The following is a 27,112-nucleotide window of genomic DNA, read 5'->3' as shown; positions in this document are numbered from 1 at the left end:
TTACTTTCACAAATAGGTATATTGGTTTAAGGTATTTTCCCCTTCAGGTCAAGAGGGTCTATCACGTATCTTACTGAGTGTCTTAAGTGATAGATGATTAATGATGCATAAACTGAGACTTGGGGACACACAGTACATGGTAGGCAGAGATGAGCACCTGTTGACAAAGACCTGAATGCTGGAAGACAAGTGAAGCAGAGAGAGAGTCAGGGAGGAGACAGCTAGACAAGGAAGGATAGCGTGGAATTATTCAGGGGGATGTAGGAATACAGTTTTCACAGGCAGAGTGGGAACATGGTAAGAGCAGGACATTGAGTGAGAAGGCTAGTGGGGCTGGGCTCAGCAGCACACACAAGTGGTCCCAGCAGCAGGTTCTCTCTTGGCCAGGAGTTTGAGGCCAGTGGGGGTAACACTGTGCAGCTGTAGCTTAAGAAAAGTAAACCTGACGAGACAGTTGATCTTTGGGGAACTTCACAACCAGAGAAGGTATTGAGGAGGAGAGTGGAAGAATCTGGACACCAGTGATGAGAGTCTGATGTGGTGTGCTCTCAGGGTAATGGAGCCAAACAGTAACACGGAAGAAATTTTGAGAAAACTGAAGCAGACTGTGGTGAGAATGAGAAATTTTCAAGGAGAGAGTGTGGAGAACACAGCAGTAGGCAGCAGGCCCTGTTGCTCCCACTCCTTCCTGAGCCTGACCTGGGTTGACATGAGGCTGCTGGAAACGTTCAGTCAGCTCAATTTCTGAGGACATCTATTCATTTCCCTAGGCACATAGAACTCATTTTTATCAGGAGGAATGTCCAAGACTCCACTGTAGGGTGTGGAAAATATAAGGATTATGGACTCGATATCTCTTCACGGTTCTATACATTGAGATTCTGTAGCACATGTGGCCCCTGTAGTTACAATAAGGAGCCAGCTCCCCTGCTGCACTGGTTACAGCTGCTAACAGCCTCCAGGTGACGATAGACTGTACATGTGTATGGATGGTGGGTGGTACATAGGCCACAAGGAGTCATAGGCTTCCAAAATCCAGAGAAGGTCCCATAACTAGAAATGTTATGCAGCCACTCGACACCCCTTTCCATGTTATCCCAGATTCTGAGGCACCGTCTCTTTCCATGATCTTTCCTCCCTTTGGATAGAGATCAATCATTCTTTTTATTTAAACCATATCCTTGAGTTTCAATAGAATATGCACTCTACAAAAAGTGACTGAGTTTAATAATACTGGAAAAATAACCTGGAACTCATTTTTGTTTTCTTTATATTTTTTTCTTTTTTTAATTTTTATTGGTTGTTCAAAACATTATAAAACTCTTGACATATCATATTTCATACATTAGACTCAAGTGGGTTATGAACTCCCATTTTTACCCCAAATACAGATTGTAGAATCACATCGGTTACACATCCACATTTTTACATATTGCCATACTAGTGTCTGTTGTGTTCTGTTGCCTTTCCTGTCCTCTACTATATTCCCTCCCCTCCCCTCCCTTCCCCTCCCCTCCCATCTTCTCTCTCTACCCCATCTACTGTAATTCATTTCTCCCCCTTGTTTTTTTTCCTTTTCCCCTCACTTCCTCTTATATGTAATTTTGTATAACAATGAGGGTCTCCTTCCATTTCCAGGCAATTTCCCTTCTCTCTACCTTTCCCTCCCACCTCTTGTCCCTGTTTAATGTTAATCTTCTTCTCATGCTCTTCCTCCCTGCTCTGCTCTTAGTTGTTCTCCTTATATCAAAGAAGACATTTGGCATTTGCTTTTTAGGGATTGGCTAGCTTCACTTAGCATAATCTGCTCTAATGATATCCGTTTCCCTGCAAATTCCATGATTTTGTCATTTTTTAGTGCAGAGTAATACTCCATTGTGTATAAATGCCACAATTTTTAATCCATTCATCTATTGAAGGGCATCTAGGTTGGTTCCACAGTATAGCTATTGTGAACTGTGCTGCTATGAACACGATGTAGCAGTATCCCTATAGTACGCTCTTTTTAAGGTCTTCAGGGAATAGTCCGAGAATTGGACTAGTTGGGTCCAATGGTGGTTCCATTCCCAGCTTTCCCAGGAATCTCCATACTGCTTTCCAAATTGGCCGCACCAATTTGCAGTCCCACCAGCAATGTACAAGAGTACCCTTTTCCCCACATCCTCACCAGCACTTGTTGTTGTTTGACTTCATAATGGCTGCCAATCTTACTGGAGTGAGATGGTGTCTTAGGGTGGTTTTGATTTGCATTTCTCTGACTGCTAGAGATGGTGAGCATTTTTTTCATGTACTTGTTGATTGATTGTATGTCCTCCTCTGAAAAGTGTCTGTTCAGGTCCTTGGCCCATTTGTTGATTGGGTTATTTGTTATCTTATTGTTTAATTTTTTGAGTTCTTTGTATACTCTGGATATTAGGGCTCTATCTGAAGTGTGAGGGGTAAAAATTTGTTCCCAGGATGTAGGCTCCCTATTTACCTCTCTTATTGTTTCTCTTGCTGAGAAAAAACTTTTTAGTTTGAGTAAGTCCCATTTGTTGATTCTTGTTATTAACTCTTGTGCTATAGGTGTCCTATTAAGGAATTTGGAGCCCTACCCCACAATATGTAGATCGGAGCCAAGTTTTTCTTCTATCAGACACAGAGTCTCTGCTTTGATATCAAGCTCCTCGATCCATTTTGAGTTAACTTTTGTGCATGGTGAGAGAAAGGGATTCAGTTTCATTTTGTTGCATATGGATTTCCAGTTTTCCCAGCACCATTTGTTGAAGATGCTATCTTTCCTCCATTGCATGCTTTTAGCCCCTTTATCAAATATAAGAAAGTTGTAATTTTGTGGATTGGTATCTGTGACCTCTATTCTGTACCATTGGTCCACCCACCTGTTCTGGTACCAGTACCATGCTGTTTTTGTTACTATTGCTTTGTAGTATAGTTTAAAGTCTGGTATTGCTATACCGCCTGATTCACACTTACTGCTTAGAATTTCTTTTGCTATTCTGGGTCTTTTATTTTTCCATATGAATTTCATGATTGCTTTGTCTATTTCTACAAGAAATGCCGTTGGGATTTTGATTGGCATTGCATTAAACCTATAGAGAACTTTGGGTAATATTGCCATTTTGATGATTTTAGTTCTGCCTATCCAATGACAGGGTATATTTTTCCATCTTCTAAGATCTTCTTCTATTTCTCTCTTTAGGGTTCTGTAGTTTTCATTGTATAAATCTTTCACCTCTTTTGTTAGGTTGATTCCCAAGTATTTTATTTTTTTTGAGGATATTGTGAATTGGGTGGTTGTCCTCATTTCCACTTCAGAAGATTTGTCGCTGATATACAGGAATGCCTTTGATTTATGCGTCTTGATTTTATATCCTGCCACTTTGCTGAATTCATTTATTAGCCCTAGTAGTTTCTTTGTAGACCCTTTTGGGTCTACTAGGTATAGAATCATGTCAGCCGAAAATAGTGATAATTTAAGTTTTTCTTTTCCTATTTTTATGCCTTTAATTTCTTTTGTCTGTCTAATTGCTCTGGCCAGTGTTTCGAGAACTATGTTGAACAGAAGTGGTGAGAGAGGGCATCCTTGTCTTGTTCCAGATTTTAGAGGGCATGCCTTCAATTTTTCTCCATTCAGTATGATGCTAGCCTGAGGCTTAGCATAGGTAGCTTTTATGATATTGAGGTATGTGCCTATTATCCCTAGTTTTTCTAGTGTTTTGAACATAAAGGGATGCTGTACTTTGTCGAATGCTTTTTCTGCATCTATCGAGATGATCTTATGGTTCTTATCTTTAAGTCCATTGATGTGGTGAATAACATTTATTGATTTCTGTATATTGAACCAGTCTTGCATCCCAGGGATGAATCCTACTTGCTCATGATGCACGATCTTTTTGAAATGTTTCTGTATCCGATTTGCCATATTTTATTGAGGATTTTTGTGTCTATGTTCATTAGAGATATTGGTCTGTAGTTTTCTTTCTTTGAGGTGTCTTTGTCTGGTTTAGGAATCAGGGTGATGTTGGCCTCATAGAATGAATTTGGAAGTTCTCCCTCTTTTTCTATTTCCCGAAATAGCTTGAAAAGTATTGGTATTAGTTCTTCTTTAAAGGTTTTGTAAAACTCTGGTGTATACCCATCCAGTCCTGGGCTTTTCTTAGTTGGTAGTTTTTGATGGCTTCTTCTATTTCCTCAATTGATATTGGTATGTTTAGGTTGTGTATATCCTCCTGACTCAATCTGGGCAGATCATATGACTTAAGAAATTTATCAATGCCTTCACTATCTTCTATTTTATTGGGGTATAAGGATTCAAAATAATTTCTATTTATCTTCTGTATTTCTGTAGTGTCTGTTGTGATATTGCCTTTTTCATCCTGTATGCTAGTAATTTGAGTTCTCTCTCTTCTTCTCTTCATTAGCATGGCTAAGGGTCTGTCGATCTTATTTATTTTTTCAAAGATCCAACTTTTAGTTTTGTCAATTTTTTCAATTGTTTCTTTTGTTTCGATTTTATTGATTTCAGCTCTGATTTTAATTATTTCTTGCCTTCTACTACTTATGCTGTGGTTTTGCTCTTTATTTTCTAGGGTTTTGAGATGAAGTGTGAGATCATTTATTTGTTGGTTTTTTCTTTTTTTAAGGAATGAACTCCAAGCAATGAATTTTCCTCTTAGAACTGCTTTCATTGTGTCCCATAGATTCCGATATGTTGTGTCTGTGTTCATTTATCTCTAAGAATTTTTTTATTTCCTCCTTGATGTCTTCTGTAACCCATTGATCATTCAGTAATGTATTGTTCATTCTCCAAGTGATGCAGGATTTTTCCTTCCTTCTTTTATCATTGATTTCCAGTTTTATTCCATTATGATCAGATAGGATGCATGGTATTATCTCTACTCCTTTATAATTTCTGAGAGTTGCCCTGTGACATAATATATGGTCTATTTTTGAGAAGAATCCATGTGCTGCTGAGAAAAAAGTGTAACTGCTTGATGTTGGGTGGCATATTCTATATATGTCAATTAAGTCTAGGTTATTAATTGTATTATTGTGTTCTATAGTTTCTTTATTCAACTTTTGTTTGGAAGATCTGTCTAGTGGTGAGAGAGGTGTGTTGAAGTCTCCCATAATTATTGTATTGTGGTCTATTTGACTCTTGAACTTGAGAAGCGTTTGTTTGATGAACATAGCTGCACCATTGTTTGGGGCATATATATTTATGTTTGTTGTCTTGTTGGTGTATGGTTCCCTTCAGCAGTATGTAGTGTCCTTCTTTATCCCTTTTGATTAACTTTGGCTTGAAGTCTATTTTATTTGGTATGAGTATGGACACTCCTGCTTGTTTCTTAGGTCCATATGAGTGATATGATTTTTCCCAACCTTTCACCTGTATGTCTTTTCCTATCAAATGCGTCTCCTGTAGGCAGCATATTGTTCGATATTTTTTTTGATCCATTCTGCTAGCCTGTGTCTCTTGATTGGTGAATTTAAGCCATTAACATTTAGGGTTACTATTGAGATATGGTTCGTACTTCCAGCCATATTTGTTTATTTATATTACTTAACATGATTTGTTTTTCCCCTTTGATTATTTTTCCTTTTAATGTACTACCTCCCGCTGTTGGTTTTCATTGTTATTTTCCATTTCCTCTTCCTGTAATATTTTGCCAAGGATGTTTTGAAGAGCTGGTTTTCTAGCTGCAAATTCTTTAACTTTTGTTTATCGTGGAAGGTTTTAATTTCATCTTCCATCCTGAAGCTTAATTTCGCTGGATACACGATTCTTGGTTGGAACCCATTTTCTTTCAGCGTTTGAAATATGTTTTCCAGGATCTTCTAGCTTTCAGAGTCTGTGTTGAAAGATCAGCTGTTATCCTGATTGGTTTATCCCTAAATGTGATCTGCTTCCTTTCTCTTGTAGCTTTTAAAATTTTCTCCTTATTCTGTATGTTGGGCATCTTCATTGTAATGTGTCTTGGTGTGGATCTCTTATGATTTTGCACATTCGACGTCCTGTAGGCTTCTAGGGTTTGGAATTTTGTTTCATTCTTCAAGTCTGGGAAGTTTTCTCTTATTATTTCATTGAATAGATTGCTCATTCCTTTGGTTTGGACCTCTATACCTTCCTGTATCCCAATAACTCTTAAGTTTGGTCTCTTTATGTTATCCCATATTTCTTGGTGTTCTGCTCATGGTATCTTAACAGTCTTGCTGAGCTGTCTATGTTCTTTTCTTTTCATGTTGAAATACTTTGTCTTCATTGTCTGATGTTCTATCTTCTAAGTGTTCTACTCTGCTGGTAGTACTCTCATGTGAGTTTTTAATTTGATTTATTGCTTCCTGTGTCTTCCTTGAGACTCCAGATCATCTGAAGCATATATATCCTGAATTCTTTATCTGACATTCCATCTGCTGCAGATATTACCTCTTCTAATGTTGAGTTGACCTGTATTGCTTGTGGTCCTTTCTTTCCTTGTGTTTTCATACTGCTTGCGTTTCTTTCTGCTTTGTGAAACTGTTGTGTTATTGATTTTCCCCCTATATATTTATATTGCTCTTGTATAGTTGCAATGTCTCCCTTTTGTGGAGAAAGACAATGTTAACAGTTCCCAGTATCAATAGTACATCATCTAAGCACACGTTTTCCTTATTACTACATTTATAGTTAGACTCTATGTCTACAAATGTTGGTTTCGATTATCATTTACAAATATAGTCATTAGTTTCATGAAAGGCATACCGTTTCTGGTAGCTTGAAGAAAACTGAATTTCAGGTGTAGGATGTTATGTTTAGGGGGAAAGGAGTGAGGGTATGGGGTTAATCTAACTTAGTAACTTTGGAAAGCTCTAACCAATAGATGGGTAATTTATGGAAGAATGTATAAATTTAAATTCTTATCTGTATTTCTAGGATTACCCTACTTATAAATAGTAAAATTTAGGGGGTTGCAAGTGGGATAGAGGGAGTAAGAAGAAGAAAAAACAAATAACAAGGAAAGAAAGAGAAATAGAGAGTGGCAAAAAGAAAATAAGAGAAAAAAAGGAAAGGGGGGGGAGGGAGGTAGGGCATATTCAATTCCACTATATTATATTATTCTGTTGATTCAGTTGTTAAAGACCTTTTTCATGCACAATTCTTGGTTTCACATATGTTGAGGTTTCGAGGACCAGAGAGGGAAGGGTAGAGGAGACTGGATGAATGGATGAAAAGAGAGAAGAGAAAAAAAAGAAAGAAAAAAAAGTCTCTCAGAACTCTGTTTTCTTTTCTTCCAGTTGGTGGCATTGTCTATTCCTAGCTTGAGTCTCTGGGTTCAGGGTTGTGGTGGTAGTCAGTGTGAGAGGACTTGAGCTTCCACCTGTGGCCTCTCTATTCTTGTTCTCTGAGATGTAAACCAGGTGCCTGATCCGCTGCAGAACCGAGCTGGTTGCCACGCCCACCAGTTGGTGGGTTTTAAGGGTTGGTGGGATTTTCCAAGATGAGTTCCATCAGTTTTTCTCATAAGGTGTTTGATGAGGTGGGGGGGGTGTGGGGAAATCTTATGTTTGTCCAGATTTCGGTCAGGTGACCGCACGGGCGGGCGGCTGGGCCCCTCCTCCAGTTGGGGTGGTCTGTCTACCGCGCAGGCAGGTTGCTGGGCCCCTTCTCTGGGTCACGTGGTCTGCCAACCGCGCAGGCAGGAGGCTGGCCTCCTCCTCCAGTTGAGGTGGTCTGTCTCCTTAGAGTTGTTTTTATTTGCATTTCTGTAATTGCTAGAGATGATGAATATTTTTTCATAGTAATTGTTGATTGATTGTATATCCTCTAAGAAGTGTCTGTTCAGGTCCTTGGTCCACTTATTGATTGTTTTTTTGTTTGTTTGTTTGTTTTTGGTGTTTAGTTTTTGAGTTCTTTATATACCCTAGAGATTAGTGCTCTATCTGATGTGTGAGGGGTAAAATTTGCTCCCAGTTTGTAAGCTCTCAGTTTACCTCACAGATTGTTTCTTTTGCTGATAAGAAACTTTTTAGTTTGATTCCATCACATTTATTGATTCTTAGTTTTTAATTCTTACACTACAGGATTCTTATTAAAGAAGTTGGGGCCTAATCTCACATGATGAAGATTAGGACCTGCTTTTTCTTCTATTAGATGCAGAATCTCTGGTTTAATTTCTAGGTACTTGATTCACTTTGAGTTGAGTTTTGTCCATGGTGAGAGATAAAGGTTTAATTTCATTTCTTTGCATATGGATTTCCAGTTTTCCCAGCACTGTTTGTTGAAAATGCTATCTTTTCTCCAGTGCATATTTTGGCATCTTTGTCTAAAATAAGATAATTGTAATTTTATGGGTTATTCTCTCTGTCCTCTATTCTGTACCATTGGTCTACCAGTCTGTTTTGGTGCCAATACCATGCTTTTTTGTTACTGTTGCTCCGTAGTATAGTTTAAGGTCTGGTATAGTGATGCTACCTGCTCCACTCTTCCTGCTAAGGATTGCTTTAGCTATTCTGGGTCTCTTATTTTTCCAGATGAATTTCATGATTGCTTTTTCTATTTCTACGAGGAATGCCATTGGGATTTTGATCAGAATTGCATTAAATTTGTATAGTGCTTTTGGTAGTATGATCATTTTGATAATATTAATTCTGCCTATCCAAGAACAAGGTAGTTCTTTCCACCTTCTAAGATCTTCTTTGATTCCTCTCTTTGGGGTTCTGTAGTTTTCAACGTAGAGATCTTTCACCTCTATCGTTAAGTTGATTCCCAAGTATCTTATTTTTTTTTTTTGAGGTTATTTTAAATGGGGTAGTTTTTTTTCCCTCATTTCCTTCTTGGAGGATTTGTCACTGATATACAGAAATGCCTTTGATTTCTGGGTGTTGATTTTACATGCTGCTACTTTGCTGAATTCATTTACTAGTTCTAGAAGTTTTCTGGTGGAGCTTTTTGGGTCTCCTAGGTATAGAGTCATATCATCAGCAAATAGTGCTAATTTAAGTTTTTCTTTTCCTATATATATTTAATTTCTTTTGTCTGTCTCATTGCTGTGTCCAGTGTTTCAAGAACTATGTTGAATAGAAGTGGTAAAAGAGGGCATCCCTGGCTTGTTCCAGTTTTTAGAAGGAATGCCTTCAATTTTTCTCCATTTAGAATGATGTCGTCCTGAGGCTTAGCGTAGATAGCCTTTATAATATTGAGATATGTTCCTGTTATCCCTAGTTTTTCTAGTGTTTTGAACATAAAGGGGTGCTGTATTTCTTCAAATGCTTGTTCTGTGTCTATCAAGATGATCATAAGATTTTTATCTTTAAGTCTATTGATATGATGAATTACATTTATTGATTTCCATATGTTGAACCTGCTTGCATCCCTGGGATGAATCCCACTTGATCATGGTGCACAATCTTTTTTATATGTTTTTGTATTTGATTTGCCAGAATTTTATTGAGAATTTTTGCATCTATGTTCATTAGAGATATTGGTTTGAAGTTTTCTTTCCTTGATGTGTCTTTGCCTGGTTTGGGGATCAGGGTGATATTGGCCTCATAGAATGAGTTTGGAAGTGCTGCCTCTTTTTCAATTTCCTGAAACAAATTATAATATATTGATCTTGTAGAACTCGCCTGTGTATTCATCTGGTCCTGGGCTTTTCTTGGTTGTTAAATTTCTGATGGTGTCTTCTATTTCATTATTTGATATTGGTGTGTTTAAATTATGTATATCTTCCTGATTGAATCTGGGCAAATCATACGCATTAAGAAATTTGTCAATGCCTTCAATGTTTTCTATTTTAATGGAGTATAAGTTTTCAAAATAATTTCTAATTATCCTCTGTATTTCTGTAGTGTCTGTTGTGATATTACCTTTTTTATCACATATGCTGGTAATTTGAATTCTCTCTCTCCTTCTCTTCGTTAGCATGGCTAAGGGTCTATCAATTTTCTTCATTTTTTCAAAGAACCAACTTTTTGTTCTGTCAATATTTTCAATTGTTTTTTTGGTTTCAATTTTGATAATTTCAGCTCTAATTTTAATTATTTGTAGCCATCTACTGCTTTTGCTGCAGATTTGTTCTTATTTTTCTAGGGCTTTGAGATGTAGTGTGAGGTCATTTATTTGTTGACTTTTTCTTCTTTTGAGGAATGAACTCCATGCATTGAATTTTCCGTTTAGTACTGCTTTCGTAGTGTCCCAGAGATTCCCATATGTTGTGTCTATGTTCTGATTTACTCTAAGAATTTTTTAATCTCCTCCTTGGTGTTTTCTGTGACCCATTGTTCATTTAGTAGCATATTGTTTAGTCTCCAGGTGAAGGAGAAATTTTTATTTTTTATTTTATCATTGATTTCCAGTTTCATTTTTTAGGTCTTAATATATCCTGGAGATTGATTGAATGCTGTTGTCTGTTGTGCAAGTGGTAAAATTTTTTTCCCATTCTGTAGGCCATCTCTTCACATTATTGATTGTTTTTTTTTTTTTTTTTACTGTGAAGAAGCTTTGCAGTTTGCCATCCCATTCATTGATTCTTGCCTTCTTAGCATCCCAGGCACAGAAACCAAAGGTAAAATATCCATCACACTCATGATCTCTGTTACAGTGCCTGAGTCCCACTAGATTGTTTCCCCAATTGGCAGGGACATGAGAAATGGGCATTCTGCGGGTACTAAACAAATAGAGGACTGGGGTAGTTACTGAACCCTCTTCCCCTTTCAGGTATCACTGAGAAAGCCTGTCTCCAAGGGCCTTTGAGTTGAAATGTGAGCCGCAACATGTCAGAGATGCAAGCCTCAGATCATACCTGGATGTAAATCCACAGATGAGAAGTTGTAAGGGGACAATGTTGGGTCACCAGTTCAACTGTGGTGATGGAGCCTTTCCTCTGCTATCAATAGCTGTGTAACCAACATTGATTCTGGAAAACAGTGGACGCTCTTCCCAAGTAGGCAAGGAAGGGGAATTCATAAGCTCTGGTCCACGTGTTGGTTGTCAGAATGTTGTGGGTGGCAGAGATGATGGGCTTCTGTGTGTTGTCTCAGGGTCAGACAGAAAGCTGAGATTTTCTGACATGATGAGGTGATCAGAGCCTGGGGTTTAGGGTTAGATATACTCTCAGTTCCTGGGCTGGTCTTAGTCACAGGGATATCTTAGGTGTTTACATCTCTTTGGTGGTTTCATTAGTTAAAATAATTTCCCTGGTGCCAATTCAACAAAATTAAAAAATTTTTAATGAAAATTTGACTATGTAATCTCAAATCCTTAGATAACTTCTGTTGATTTGCTAAATATGATCTCACAAAGACGTTTTCCTTTGATATGGAACAATTTTCAGTAATAGTATAAATCCTGGGCCCACAATTCTGTGTCCTGACCTATCCAGCTCACTTTTCTCCTTTCCTCCTATGTTTGAAATAAAGTGACACCTTCACACAGAAAAGTGCACAAATTGGTCTCCTTGATGATTCCATACTGAGTCCATCCTCTCTATTCATCTATCTCCATAGCCATATCAGTGTCCTTCTCATAAGGATCTAATTCTGCTCAAATGTGAAGACTGAAGTTTCAGTCCCTCTTGTCCCCTTAATCTGGGTTGTGTTCATCTTTATTCTGTGTCTCCCTCATTATCAGTTTCTGGAACCTGTGGTACCTGACATGGTTCTCATGTCAGGTACCACACTCATCTGAAAGAAATGGGCACCGTTGCACAAACCTCTGAGGGTCATGCAAGAGAAAAAAACACCTGTCCCTCATGTGGAGCACTCCCTGGAATGGGCTCAGTGTGTGTCATTGGTGCGTAGTTCGTGAAGCACATGTGATAACTTGAGGAGGTTCACCATCTTTTCTTTCTGCTGGACTGTCTTGGATGCTCCCACAATCCTAATCAAGACTCAGCCTTCAGCCTCAGTTGTGTGATTATATTCTGTTGTCTAACAAGACATCTGCTTTTCGAATATTTTTTTCCTCATGTTTCTAAATTATTTCTAACTTCTACTGGCCAGAATATCAAATATCCCTCACGTAAGCATTCCTAATTATGTGTTCATCAGATGTATCTATAATGCCTGTATATAAAATAAGTCAGTCATATGTAAGATTTAAAATTTTCCAGGGATGATCTTCCCCAGTTCTTTACTTTCATATAGTTTTCCTTCTACTTTGATTTTGCCTAACTTTTATAATCTCTTCCCTACTCAAAGCACTGCCTATATCCCTAATGGTATTATTGCCATATATAGCTGGGAGCTATGGGTGTGTATAACTTCCATATTTCTTGAATATTTTCATAAATTGGAAGCATGCTTGCCTCCTGTCAATTTGATCATTATGGGATATCTCAGATATCAACAAAATGAATATATATATATATATATATATATATATATATATATATATATATGTATATATTTTGCACAATCTTGCTTTTTCTTGTGCAAAGCTGCTTTCTTGATTTAGTGACCCTTTTGGGTCAATAGGTGTGTCACAGGATAATAGTTCCTGTTTTATTTTCAGAGCTGAAGTTGGATACTTGCATTAAGTTGAAGAACCCTCCCAAGCTAGTGAGTCATGCCCTTGGAGGCTGAGCTGTCAAAACACCTGAGTGTGAGCTGCATGTTCTCATTGAAACTATGAGTGTCCTGACACTGAAAAGAAAACAAGTCTTCAGCAATTGGAGAATGGCATGCAGATTCCCAGGACTTCAAGCTTTGGGTAGAGTGGTGTTGGCTTCTGTGGCTCCAGGATACACTTACCCATTTTAGCTCTCTCTATGAGGATATAGCTCCTTCTGCTGTGATTTCTCTTCACCATTGGTTCGTTCCAACAGCAGATGGAGACTGTCTGGTCTTACCTCTCTTTTTCATGGTCTCCCACCCTGACAGGCCTTTCCATCTCCATCTCCTGTTTGCATTCTGAAATCTGCTCTGTTCCTATATCTGCTGTCCTGATATTCCCTGTAAATGCCACAGGAAAGCCCAGCTCGATGGGGGTCCTAATCCCATGAAGAACATCTTTTCAGACACATGCCACCTTCCCTGGAATCACATGCTGTCTAGGCTTTTTTGCCTTCTCTTCCCAGCTTCCGTGACTCCACTGCCTCTTTCTTCTGGGAACATGGCTTCATAAGTCACTAGCACATAGCTCCTTCTTGGACCCTCCTTGGCAAACAGGACTAAGTCAACCCTGGATTTTATCTTGGACATACAAAGGAAAATTGTGAAAACTGTTGAGAAAGATTACAACAACTAAACTTTATCTGAGCTATAGATAGCAGACCCAAACTGGTCTAGAGTCATTATGTCTTCACCCCTAGCCCACTCCATTTTCCATGACTCCTTTTTCTGCTCATTCCTGACCTACATTGCAATAACTTCCAAGATTTCTTGCAGATTCTTATTGCTGTCTAGCCAAGATGACTGGAGAACCCACATGGGCTCTAGTTGAAATGGATGGAATTGCACTATTTAATGACTCCTGGATGTTTTTGAATTGTTTGCAGAAAACCATGAAAATAACAATGAAAAAGATCAAGATTCATTGAATTCCAGGTAACAACAAATAATCTGAGGGTAGTAAAAAGGATAAAATAAGGGGTTAAGGATGATCTGAAAGGCAAAGTAGACACATTTCATGACCAAATGTAAAGAAAGACTGCTGTTGGCAGTGATGATGTTGACTCAACCCAGTATGATGGAGCCCTTTAGCAAGGTTATCTTTTGTCCTCCTGGGGCTGGTACAGTGTGTCTGACTAAGAGGAACTGCGCAGTCAGTTTTGGGCATTTCTCGCTTTTACGGAAATCAGTTGTTAACGTTATAAGTTGTAAAATCAGGATTAGAGGCATACTATCTTTCTACACTAATGGTCTGAGATCATGGACAGGTATGCCATAGCCAGAAAAGCAGAAATGAGTGTTATGTCAAAAAAATGGATAGAAAAAATTCTAGAAGGCACAAGTTCTCTGGCCCTCTCATATAGCAGGGTGTATTCGCCTGCCAACTATGTGTGTCAATATCAGTCATGCACAAGGTTCATCCACAGCTATGTTTCTTATTATGTACTCCTTCTGTACCTTATAGGTGGAGTCAAGCCTCCTTCCTCATGAGCTTGTTATCTGGCCAGTACACTGGATACTGGTGGCTCTCCCTCTCTCTTTCATATCATGGCACCTACACTATGTCCATGTGATGAAAATGGTTTCCTGGATCATTTTTGATGGGAGGCGCCTGTTTGGGGACTCTACCCATCAGCTTCGAATCAGGACCAGCTGGGAGGCTGTAGTTTCTAAACCACCTTGATTTTATCTGTCATTCTTCCCTGTCTCAGCACTCTCAACAGTGAACTACATGAGGAGAAAGAGAATGATCTCCTGCTGGACAAAAAAATATTTTCTACCCTCTGGTCATCCTGATTCACCTGACACACAAGAACTTTTCAGAAGCTCTGTCGTCCCATCAGATGAGCCTAAAGTCAGCTCTGCTGTGGATGGAGCCAGTGAGTACTACTTAGATGAATTCAATTTCTCTTTCTGGTAAAGCCCAAATTCTCTGCACCCAACTCCACTGTCTAGGCTGAGACACATGCATTCAGAACCAGGAGACCCATTTTGTTTCAGGGCAAGTGCATAGGTCAAGTGGGTCTAAGCTTTGCTGTTTTTCCTATGGCCTGGTCAGATTTCTTTCTGTGGCCTTTACTGTGCTAGTCATATATTTGCATGTAGGTTGCAGTTACAAGGGAGAACATCATGAGCACTTCCCAGACTGATTCTACCCTTAACTTATGTCTACTGTGCTGAGCATGGTAGCTCAGGCCTTGAATGTCAGAGGCTCAGGAGGCTGAGACAGGAAGATCACAAGTTCAAAGCTAGCCTCAGCAACAGCCAGACACTAAGCAACTCATTGAGACCCTGTCTCTAAATGAAATACAGAATAGGGATGGGGATGTGGCTAAGTGGTTGAGTGTCCCTGAGTTCAATCCCCGTTACTCCTCCCCCCTAAAAAAAAATCATGTCTGCCATTTTTTTCCATGATATTTTCTGCCTGTGGATAAAGATTAACAAATCCTTCATTTTCTCCCATGCCCTGGTATCTCTGTAGAATGTTCTCTCCAGAAAAAGTAACTAAGGTGAACTCATTGTTACTTCAAAGCCCTATTTTTCAATTGGATGATTTCATTTTAGGGACTCTTGTCTGGGCACTGCTCATCTAATACCTAAGCACATGTACAAATGATCACATGTTCATTGGACACATGATCTCTGTCACTGTACCTTGGTCACTAGATGTATCAATAGGCAGGCACATAAGAAATGGGTTTTCCAGGAGTGATTAGCAAAGGAATAACTGGGGTTGTTACTGAACGCTCTTCTCCTTTCAGTTTTCCACAGAGAAGGCCCAATGGCCTTTGAGTGGACATGTGAGCCCGCACATATCATAGATGCAAGTTTCCAATGCACAGGTAGAGTCAAGAGCCCAAAGAAGCAGTTGTCCATCAGATAAATATAGAGAACCCCCCATGTGTATATTAAGCATTGTTTATATATGGTGGTTATATTGTATATAATGGGTATATATGGAGTATATTATTATTATGCAAGTGTGTATTCCTTAGGTGGAGTTTTCCTTTCTTTAATAATGTGGTTGTTTATACATTGATTTGCTTGATTTTTATTACCTCTTCCTTTCCAAAAGCACAATTTACCTCCAGTGTGATTTCCTAGTTTTGGCTTATATATCTGGGCGCTATTGGATTTTACCAATCCTATTACTTGCACATTTTTTAGCATTTTGAGCACCTTTGCCTCCTGGAAAATTCATCATTATTGAATGTGGAAGAAGCATGAAAGTAAAAGAAAATATCAAAGTCATTATAAGCTGCATATCAACTCATGGACTTCTTTGTCCAAAGCTGCTTTCTTGATTTGGTGACCCTCTTGGTGGAAGAGTATGTCACAGTAAGATCATAGATGAAATTGGATCTTGTTGTCTGTGCTTTTATTGTCAGAGCTGAATTTAGATGCTTCCATTTCAATGAAATATCATGTCAAGATAGAGGATGATGCTCTTAAAGGATCATCTGACAACATAGATGGTTTACAAGAGCATGTCCTCAATGTTGCCACAGGTTTCTGCAAACAGAAGATAACTGGAAGAAAACTTTGGTTTAGCAAGTGGAAAATAGCATGCAGATCCCCTGGCCTTCAAGCTTCAGGTATGTTGGCTCTGGGATGCACTTGACTCCTTTAAACTCTGTATAAGATTCTAGCTCCTACTTCTGCAGTGATTTCTCTTCACCTGTGCTTGTCTCCAACAGCAGATGGAGCCTCTGTTTGGTCTTATCTGTATTTCCCATGGCCTTGTAGCCTTGACCTGCCCTTCCATCTACATTTCCTGTTTACACTCTGAATTCTGCTCTGTTTTCATGCCTGCTCTCCTGATATTCCTCATAACTGTGGCAGGGAACCCCAGTCAGATTAGGATCCTAACCCTGTGAAGAGCATCTTTCAGACACATGCTACCTTCTCTTAAATTCCATACTTTTAGACTGATTTCCTTCTGTACCTAACTTCCTTGACATCACTGCCTCTTTTTGCTGGGAATGTGGCCTTCCTAAGTTACTAGCACATGGATCCTTATCTTGGGTTTTTTTTTGGGGGGGGGGAAGTATTAACTCAAACCTGGATTATTACCTTGGACATGCAAACGAAAAGTGTCGATTTTTAAAATTGTTTTTATTTTATTGGGTCTTTTTAGTTATACATGAGATTAGAGGCCATTTTGATATCATTATACAAGCATGGACTATATCTTATTCTAATAATTACCCCAGGCTTGTACATGTACACAGTGGTGAGATTTTCTGTGTTTTATTCCTATATATAAATAGGAAAGTTATGTCAGCTTCATTCCTTTTCTTACCATTCATTTCCTTTCCTTATTGCTCCTCTTTGTCATTCCCCTTTGTCTGATTCTTCCCCTGTTCCCTCCCCTTTAGTGTAGGTTAGCTTCCAAATATTGAAAAAACATTTGATCTTTGTTTTTGGGGGGATTGACTTATTTCACTTAGCATGGTAGTTTCCAGATCCATCCATTTACTGGCAGATGTCATAAAGTCATTCTTATTTATGCCTCAGTGATGTATACATACAAACACACACACACACACACACATATGTATGTGTGTATATATATATTATTATTAGGTTGACTCCACAGCTTAGCTATTGTGAATTGTGCTGCTAAAAACATTGATATGACTGAATCACTGTAGTGTGCTGAAGATAACCTCTTCAACAAATGGTGCTGGAAAAACTGGAAATCCATATGTAGTCAAGTGAAATTTAACCCCTATCTCTTAAAACTGAACTCAAAGCAAATCAAAGACCTTTTAAGTAGACCAGAAACCCTGCATCTACTAGAAGAAAATGTAGGCCCAACACTCTAACATCTAGGTTCAAGAACTGAATTCCTTAAGTACATTCCTACAGTGCAAGTAATAAAATAAAAAATTCACAAATGGAATGGCATCAACCTGAAAAGTGTCAAAATTGATGAACAATCATCCTGTATAAAAAGCTGTATTGCAAGACAGGAAGATGGTGAGATAGTGGAAAGCTACATTCCATGTTGGGCCTTGCTCATGAACTCAGCAGCAAGAGTACAGCTACTCAGTGAGGCTGGTGAAAGAGGAATTTCAAAAAATATAATATTGGACATTCAGTTGGATTAGGGGTTCAGAAATTTGAGTACAAAACAAAGAAAAAGAATACATAGAAGGCAACCCACCTGCCACATGGGTACCAAAAGCAGCACAGATTCCCCACAAAGGGAGGGAGAACACAGAGAAACACAGATTTAGTACAAAAAAATCTCTGAGATCAGAAAAGTCTTCTGAAATTGGTTGATCCATAGGCAGCACTGTTTAAAATCTCTAGCAATTAGAGAAACGTAAATCAAAACTACACTGAATCCATCTCGCCCCACTCAGAATGGTAAATATTAAAAATAAAAGCAACAATAGTGGATGTGGGCAAGAGGTTCACTTAATACATGGCTGGTGGAACTGTAGATTGGTGCAACCACTCTGGAAAGCTGTATTGAGATTCCTCACAAAACTTGGAATGGAACCACCATTTGACCCCATTATCCCACTCCTCACATACACAGAGGACTTAAAATCAGCATGCTACAATGACACAGCCACTTCGATATTTAATAGCAGCACAATTCTCAAAGTCAAGCTAAGGAACCAACCTGGGTGCCTTACATCAGATGAATGGATAAAGAAGGAGGTATACATATATACTGGAATACTACTCAACCATAAAGAAGAATGAAATTATATCATTTGCTAGTAAATGGATGGAAGTAGAGATTATCATGCTAAGTGAAATAAGCCAGTCCCAAAAAGCCAAAGGCAGAATGTGGATGCTAACTCACAATAAGGGAGTGGAAGATTAGAGATTCATTGGACTAGACAAAGGGGAATGAAGAGAAGGGAGGGAGCGTGGTAATAGGAAATACAGTAGTATGACTAGGACACATCTTTCCTATCTTTATCTATAAATACACGACCAATGTAACTTCTCATCATGTACAACTACAATAATGGCAGAATCCTATTTTCAACAAGTTATACTTATTCTGTGTTTGTATAATATATCAAAATATACTCTACAGTCATGTAAAAATAATATATTTTTAAAGTATTTTCATTAAAAATACTGTATTCCTAGGGCTGGGGTTGTAGCTCTGTGGTGGAGCGCTTGCCTAGCTTGTGTGAGGTACTGGATTCAGTCCTCAGCACTACATAAAAGTAAATAAATAAAATAAAGTTATTAAAGAAAAATAGCTACACACACACACACACAGAGTAATTCCCACCACTTCAAGTGGGAATGTTAATATATTAGCCACACAGTTGACTCCTACTATCCAATTCCTGAACTAGTTTTTGTTTCAGTTTGGTTTTTCTTATTGGCACCATTATTAAACACAGAATACCAGTAGTGTTGCAGAGCTGTAGTAACAAAACCAGCATGATAGTGTCACCAAAGGTATAGACCCATAGACCAATAGGACAGAATAGAAGACAGAGACAAATCCACATACTTAGAGCCCTCTGATACTTAACAAAGGTGCCAAAAATATACATTGGAGAAAAGAGCCTTTTTAATAAATGGTGCTGGGACAACTGGATAACTATGTAGAAAAATAACACTAAGGGCTGGGATTGTGGCTCAGCAGCAGAGTGCTTGCCTCGCACGTGTGAGGCACTGGGTTTGATCCTCAGCACCATATAAAAGTTAAAAAGTATTATGTTCATCTACAACTAAAAAAAACTTTAAAAATAAAAAATAACACTAAAACCCTATTTCTCACAGTGCACAAAACTCAAGTCCAAATGGATCAAAGACTTAGAAATTAGACCAGAAACCTTATAACTGCTAGAAAAGAACATAAGGCCAACATTCTATCATATAATTGCTGGCACCAGCTTCCTTAACAGGATACTCAAAATTATGAATTGATAAGTGGAACGCCATCAAACTACAAAACTTCTTCACAGCAAAGGAAAGAAATAAGAGAGTGAACAGAGAGCCTATAGAATGTGAAAAAATCTTGGCAAGAACTCATCTGTTCAGAGATTAATACCCAGAATATATAAATAACTCAAAACACTTGAAACAAAAATATCCCAAATAACCCAATCAATCAATGGGCAATAAAAAAAATAACAACAGAAACACAGATTGCCAAATCTATGAGGAAAAGCTTCAACCTCACTAGCAATCAGAGAAACACAAATGACAACAACACTAAAATTTCATCTCACTCCACCATGGCAATGATCAAGAATACACACAAAACAAAATGCGGGGAAGGTGGTGGGGGAAAAGGTGCACTTGTACATTGTTAGTGGGACTGCAGACTAGTCCAACTCCAGAAGACACTATGGAGTTTCATCAAAAAACCTAGGGATGTAAGCATCCTATGAGCATCTGTCCACTCCTTGGTATTTTTCCGAAACATCTAAAAACAGCATATTACAGAGACAGCTACCTCAATGTGTATAGCAGCATAATTCACAATAGCTAAATTATGGAATCAACCCAGATTCCCCTCAATAGATAAGTAAATTTTAAAATTCTGATTATATATATATATATCTCAATCATATGACATGTGTGCATGTGTACACACATGTGCGTGGGCACACACACACATGCACATACACACGCACACTGGGGTTCTACAAAGCCATAAAAGAGAATGAAATCATGGCATTTGCAGACAAATGGATAGAAATGAGAATGTCATGCTACATGAAAAATCCAAGCACAAAAACTCAAAGCTTGAATGTTACTCTCATGCAGAAACTAGAGTAAACAAAGGAAATGGGGAGGGCAGGATAGAATATCACACAGATAAAGGAAAGAGCAGCAATGGAGAAGATCAAGAGGCAGAGAGCAGGGATTGGTAAGGGGAGGCAATGCAGAATGAATACTTTTTAAAATTTTTTTTTAGTTGTAGATGGACACAATATCTTTATTTTTATTTATTTTTACCTGGTGCTGATGATCCAACCCAGGGACTCATGCATGCGAGGCAAGTGTTCTACCACCGAGCCACAACCAGAGCCCCAGAATGAATTCTTAAACAGTTGTCATGTGCACATATAAAGATACCACAGGGGACTCCACCTTTATGCATCGGTAGAAAGAAGCAATCAAATATAAATTAATAGATGAGCAAAAGGAAGTCTAGTAGAGTGAAGGAGATTGAGAGACTTTAGGGAGGACATGGGGTAAAAGAGGGAGGAAAGGGGCGAATCATGAATTGAAATCAAATTGCATGCATGTATGATTTTGTCCAAATGAACCCACTACTATGTATGACTATAAAGCTCTAGTTTTAAAAAGGAATATATGTAAGAAAATTATTGTAAAATCTAAAAAGGCAAAAACAAAAATTCTGTGGAAGTTTGGCTATAGGTGGGAGACACATTGTCCTGGAGCCTGTGTTTCCAATGTCATTTATAGTAGGACAGGTTTTATTATATTTACATGATCCAACTGACAAAGGGGGACATTAACAGACAAGCTGGAGTTTACAGGGCTTAAAGACCAAATCAGGTGCTTTACTTTTTAGATGGTCTTCCTTCCACCCCACTAGTTGGTCTCAGCATCACAGACCTTACCACACAGTCTCTTGAGTAGCTTCCCTTTCCTTCACCTAGGGGGAACTGAGTATGTGGCAAAATGCTCCTGTCCCTAAGGAAACCAGGGCTGTGGGAAAGTGCTGGGTGGCAGGCACAATTATTCCACATGGTAGACATCCACTTCTGCCCCAGTCTCTTGCCTGCCTCTTCAGATAAGCATGTTTACCAGATTTCTCTGACTCTCTTCAATATCCAGTCTCTATCTTGCTTCCCTAGTTTTAATTTGAGTGTTAACAGAGGCCCCACTCCCCAACCTCTTGACACATTCCACTCTGTGTCTTCTGTTTTGCCTTTTGGAGCACCAATTAATTCACGCTCTCCAATCGCCTCCATGGCCATATCCTCAATCACTTCTGCTCAGGTTTCTCTAAGTCTGAGCCTTGACATTCTCATGCCAGATATTCTTGGGTCATGTTAATCCTTATTTTCTCTGGTTGCGCTGAATACTCATTTTTCAGATAATGACCTCGATTGTCAAATGAAGTGAACAATTTCATGGGCTTTTTATTGTGTCCTTTAAGTGAGAAACATCGGTGAAGTGCTAAGCACAGTACCCAGCTGGCAGGAACTGCTAGGCACACATTAGGTTGTTGCCTTCCCCATTTGGAGCTGCCATGGTGGGTGTGGTGTTGAGTCACATCTTCACTTCCTTCTAACAAGACTTCCCCATCACTGTTTTCCCATGCACCAGCTAAGGTGTAACACCATGACTCAGTCCCTGCTCTTCCTCTTGTTCCCAGCCCCCAGAGGCCTGAATTGGAACCTGGCTCTGACCCACTCCCCTCTTACCAGGAACTCCTTTTTTGTGATGTTTCATATTTTCATCAACTTTTTTAATACAGGGGAATTGAACACAAGTCCTTCTGTGTGCTAAGCAAGTATTCTACCACTGAACTGCACTCAGCCATTGATCAATATTTTAACATATACACTTATCACATATATGCATATATGAGTGTAACTTATATATGTATTTGATTTTTGTGCATACTTAAGTTTCACTACAAGGCATTGTACTAGAGAGCACCTGGAATATTATACTCAAAGTTGGTTTACAAAATTGTTTCTCAAAAGTTTTTAAACTGGAATTTACATTCATTTGGAATACCCATCTACCAAAACTTTTTTGTTCTAAATAATAGAAACATATCAATCTGTTGACTTTTCCTTTTTCATGCGGCATAGGTATGCTAATGACATGAGAGGGAAGTCCTGGTGCCTTCGAACTTTCATGGTGAAGGCTAAACTGTGCATGATTTGTGGTACAGGGTGTTTGAGGTATCCTGAACACTGGTTGTTTTTACTCCCTAGTTTCAGTTGTTTTCTCTGCAGTTTGGAATGTTTGTATGAATTTTCTAACTCTGGTCCTCCACAGCTCTTCTTTTTTCTCCTGGCTCAGATACTGTCATTGTCACCAGGACAAGTGGTATAAATATGACAACTAAAGGGCTTGGACACAATGAAGGAAAATTATTAATGCAAATAACTGTCAGTTCTCTTTAAGTGTGTCATGTGAATTTAGAAAATTTTCTGTGTGCCACAAAGCCTTCAGTCCTGTTCATTGAATCCTCTGTGGCTGCCTTTCTTCTCATTCTTCTTCTTGCCACAGTTGTTCTATTGCTCTGTTTGGGCCATTTCCCTGTACACATTCTTATTTACTTGACGTGCCTTTTCTAACCAGAAAACTCTTCATGTTTATAATATTGTCCTGAATATCCACTTGTTGATGAAAACAAAATTTGTCTTCTGGCAAGTTTATCATTATGTAATGATGTAAGAAAGATTATAAAAATAAAGAAACCAAAAGGTCTCTATGGACTTGACCCACCCTGCATTTTTGAAGGCTGCCTTTCTTGATCCTGAGCTCTTTCACATCTCTGCATCGGTGGGAACTGAGGATATTATCATGAGTAACAGCAGATCCTATATTATTGTGGTTTTCTTTTTTAGAGCTGATTCAGATGATCTTCCAGGAATGAAGAACTCTCCCAAGCTGGAATGTGATACCACAGATGGCTCCTTCACCAACAAGCATGGCCTCCCTATCATAGGCCGCATCGATGACTATACTGCTCTCAGAGAGAAGATTGAGGAGGGAAAACAGCTGGTTCAAAAGATCCTGTCTCTCCTGAGGCCCACATGCAACTTCTTGGGCCTTGAATCTCAGAGCTCAGAGGTAGTTCCAGCTGTAGCTTCATGGTTTACCCTTTCTTTGTGCCCTTTGTCCTTAATTCTACTTCTTTCTCCACTATTTCTTTTTGTGGCCTGCATCTCCCAATGACAGAGAAAGTATCTTCCACTCATTCTAGCCAGGCCCTTGCTTCCCTATCTCCTGATTCATTCTAAGTTCTACTCTGTTGTAGAGAAGGCCAACTAGATATTCTCCCTCAGAGCCACAGAGAAGTCTGCAGCATTGCCACCATCCTCAGTAAAGCATTTGTTAAATGTTGATGTCCATATGATGTTGAAATCAGCACCCTTTAGTGGTTTATTATCTGTTACAGTCATGCTGACCCATGTGGACAGATTAAAATCAATCAGATGGATAGGTACTGAGGGATTTGCATCCATAAAGGCCTTGGGTGTGGAAAGAGTAAGAACCTGGCGACCACAATATTTCTTTTTCCCGTGGCGCAATGGGAGGGAAGCAGTCTGCTGTGCTTCTCAAAGTGCTTCTCTGTGGAGAGAGAACAAGGGCCAGTGGCTGTGCTGTCTGAGCCATGGAGACCCATGGATGTGTAGACATAGCCTTGCACCCAGGGAACCCCCACTTCAGGGCAAGACAGACCCCTATTGATAAACCAACTGAGGGGCCACAATCCCAATGTGAGAAGTTACCTCTTGTGCCTTGAGTGCAGAAGGTCTTTTATTGCATGTGAGGAAGATAAAGGTTCTGTGGACATGGCATGGAATGGAGCTTTAACAGCCTTATAATGGGGGTGTCCAGGTGGAAGAGGCAATACAGGTAAAAAGAGCAGCATTTTAGTTCTGAGACCTCTAAGGGATGAACCAGGATTTTACAGGTTCAAGCAGCCCATACTTTGTGCCTCATTGACAAAGGAAGCTTGAGTCCTGTGCAGGCCTACAATGTCCTGAGCTCTGAGATGTCTCAGCTTCAGTGATGTCCATGGCTACCTCCTGCCTTTTCACAGGCACCAGCCAACAAATGTTTCCATGAGCTAAGAAGCAGCACCTGTGCCCTGCAGTACACCCTAGAGGAGTCAGCCTCCCTCCTGACCATGTTCTGTCAAGTAGCTTTACCAAGCTTCCACAGCCCTGGGCTGCCTGGCAAAGTGGTAAGAAGTCAGTGTTGTCTTCTGGTATAAGCCCTGCTCTTCTGCCCCATGAGTTCTGTATTCTGAGTTCCAGGGCTTTCTGAGGGTCAGGAGCTACATGGGTTGTTAGAATGTGCTGGACCTTAGTGCAGGATCCTGGAGGGAGACCCCTGGACCATGGTGGCTGCTTTCATTGAAGCTCTGATTACCTTACTTCATCCTCACACCCCATCCCCTAAGATAATAATTCAAAGAGAAGAAAAGGAAATGAAGAAGCACAGACATGGACACCTTGGTAATCCGTAAATGTCCACTACCAATAATTCTGAAGTTTGAAGTTTGAAGATTCTCCTCTCCTCAGGGCTTCTTGGTCAAAAGATCAAAGGATGTCACTATGATACTGTAGCTTCTTTTGGTCATGGTCCTTGAATCCTAACACACCTTTTAAGTTATCTCTGTGCCAGTTGTAGGAAAAGGTAGATCCCCTAAGGAATTGTCTTGCCCTGGGTGGGCTAGCCTCTAGATCCTCTCCTCAGTTTCCATCCCACATGAATGTTACTGGTATGTTTTCGGATCAATCTATGCTAATTCCTAATTCCAAGGAGACCCTTTACCATCATCAGATCTGTACAGACATTTTGAAAAGTGAACACTGTCATCAGGGCAGCCCTGTGTCTCAGACACAGTATCTCTGAAATTCCCAGTCCTGTAATGGATGGGGGAGATAAAGCTTCTACAAGGACTGAGATGGAGGTCTTGTTCACACTTTTAACAGGGGAACTTTTCACAGCATGTCCTTAAAATACCACAGGCTGTTTGTACATGTGCGTGTTTCATGTTCCATCCTTTTTTTCCTGGAAGATGACAAAGGCCTTTATTTCCTGCCAGACCACATAAATTGTAGCATGAACTGGCTAAAAAAAGGATCTGACCATACGGCATGCAGTAGGGCTGTGGTTGGGGCAAGAGGGATTTGAGTGCACAGGGAGGCTTATCCTCTAAGCTGGGACCTGGAATCTCCTCCCAACCCCGTGCAACTCCTTGTCTCATCCTCTTAACCACCTCCCAAGTCCCACCATGTTCCTCTCTTTTTGCATGCTTTGCCCTTATTCTAGCCCTGGGCATCATCAGCAGTGTGTAACAGTTCCATCTGAACAGGATTCTTTCATGTTTTCTTGCAGGTGACATTCTTAAGGGACCTGCTGTGTGCTCCAGCCTTGAGACCCTTGCCTTCCAGGAGCCACACAAGAAACAAAGCTACCACAGGTCCCTAAAGCATGAGGAAGCCTAGGAATACCCCCCTCCCCACATCTGAACAACTGTCTATCTGCTAAGGAACATCTGGGCCCTGTTCCTTCAAAGCTGGTATAGGTTTGAAGAGGTGATCAGAGATGTCTCCTACTAGCATAGGCAGAAAGACAGAATGACTTCCTAGCAGTGATGGAACACCAGTAGTCAAATAGCACCAGCCCCAGCTCTAGGCAAAGTGCACCGAAGATTGCATAGTAAATCTTGTGACACTGCTTCTGAGCAGCCTCAGTGGCACAGCACCTGCCATAGCATAGTTCTCACCTCAGCAGCTCTCCTCAGATGATCAACTTGGGGGAAATGGTTGCCTCCTACACATGGGTCATGTGGTCCCAATGTAGAGCTCCTTGGCAGTTCTAGAAGCACGCTTCACACATCCACCCCTGACCAGGTAGCTCCTCTAGGCCAAGCCAGGTTGGACTTTGCCCTGCACTATCAGGTCTGATCTTTGAGTCCATGTGAGGAAGGAATGTGGTGACTTGCTAAGAGGCCCTCTCATTCATACCCTAGCACAATCTGCTTCCTTTATTAACATGTTCTCCAAATTTTACTGCCCCCTGCCCTCCCATTAAGTATGCTGTGCCATTTTCTTAACCTAACATCCCTCAGGGCAATATGAGATTGATGTCCACACCACACCTATGCAAAGTCTTGTGTATGGCAGCCTCTACTTGTTTCTTAGTGGTGTGGGCCAGGCCCCAATTGTACTGAAGCCTCCTTTGTGTCTTCAGGGTGTTCCTAGGATGTGAGTAGGTGAGTATAAATGTAAGAGATTTATCTATGTTACTGTAGCCATACATTGAAGGCCAACATCAGTCATGGACAGGTTAGGTAAAACTGAATAGTGGTCTTTCGGTAGCTATTTTATTTTTTAAAGCAAAATTTGTATAAATAGATTCCTTTTGTCGGCTTTGTTTCCCATTTCTACACCAGTCCCTAGAACAAGTGTTAAGAATAGAAAATAAACTAAGCCAAACCCAGAAAACCAAAGGCTGAATCTTTTCTCTGATAAGTGGATGCTGATCCATAAAGGCGGGGGCGATGGGAGTGGGGAAGAAGGAACTTTGGATTGGGCAGAGGGGAGGGAGGGAAAGGGTGTGTGTGGGGGCGGGGTGAAAGATGGTGGAATGAGAGGGACTTTTAATACCCTACATACATGTGTGACTACACTAGTGGTGTGACTCTGCACCATGTTCAGCCAGAGGAAGAATTTGTGCTCTATTTGCATACAATACTGTTATGTATAACTAATTAGAACAAATTTTAAAAGATTATAGATCTGTCATTGTGACTCAGTGGTAGAGCATTGCATGTGTGAGGCACTAGGTTCAATTC

The 27,112-nt window shown here is 39.7% G+C and overlaps 1 protein-coding gene across 2 annotated transcripts in view; it reads left to right on the top strand.

The window, feature by feature from the left end:
* LOC107158642 (myomegalin-like) overlaps positions 1-26,787 on the top strand; it is a 35,820-nt gene extending 9,033 nt beyond the window's left edge. The window contains exons 3-8 of one of the 2 annotated variants that reach the window (XM_048815075.1): positions 13,476-13,524; positions 14,301-14,468; positions 16,098-16,184; positions 23,145-23,370; positions 24,347-24,490; positions 25,651-26,787. In XM_048815075.1, the coding sequence (XP_048671032.1) occupies positions 16,156-16,184; positions 23,145-23,370; positions 24,347-24,490; positions 25,651-25,743 (492 nt within the window). In that variant the 5' untranslated portion in view covers positions 13,476-13,524; positions 14,301-14,468; positions 16,098-16,155 and the 3' untranslated portion in view covers positions 25,744-26,787. Of the gene's footprint in view, positions 1-12,694; positions 13,525-14,300; positions 14,469-16,097; positions 16,185-23,144; positions 23,371-24,346; positions 24,491-25,650 lie in introns of those variants that run through there. The other variant, XM_048815076.1, reaches the window with a different exon arrangement.
* Positions 26,788-27,112: the final 325 nt, after the last annotated feature.

The sequence above is a fragment of the Marmota marmota genome, unplaced genomic scaffold (assembly GCF_001458135.2).
Source record: "Marmota marmota marmota unplaced genomic scaffold, marMar, whole genome shotgun sequence".
NCBI lineage: Eukaryota > Metazoa > Chordata > Mammalia > Rodentia > Sciuridae > Marmota > Marmota marmota.
Note: the sequence above shows the minus strand (reverse complement) of the source record. Positions and strands in the feature narration are given on the sequence as shown.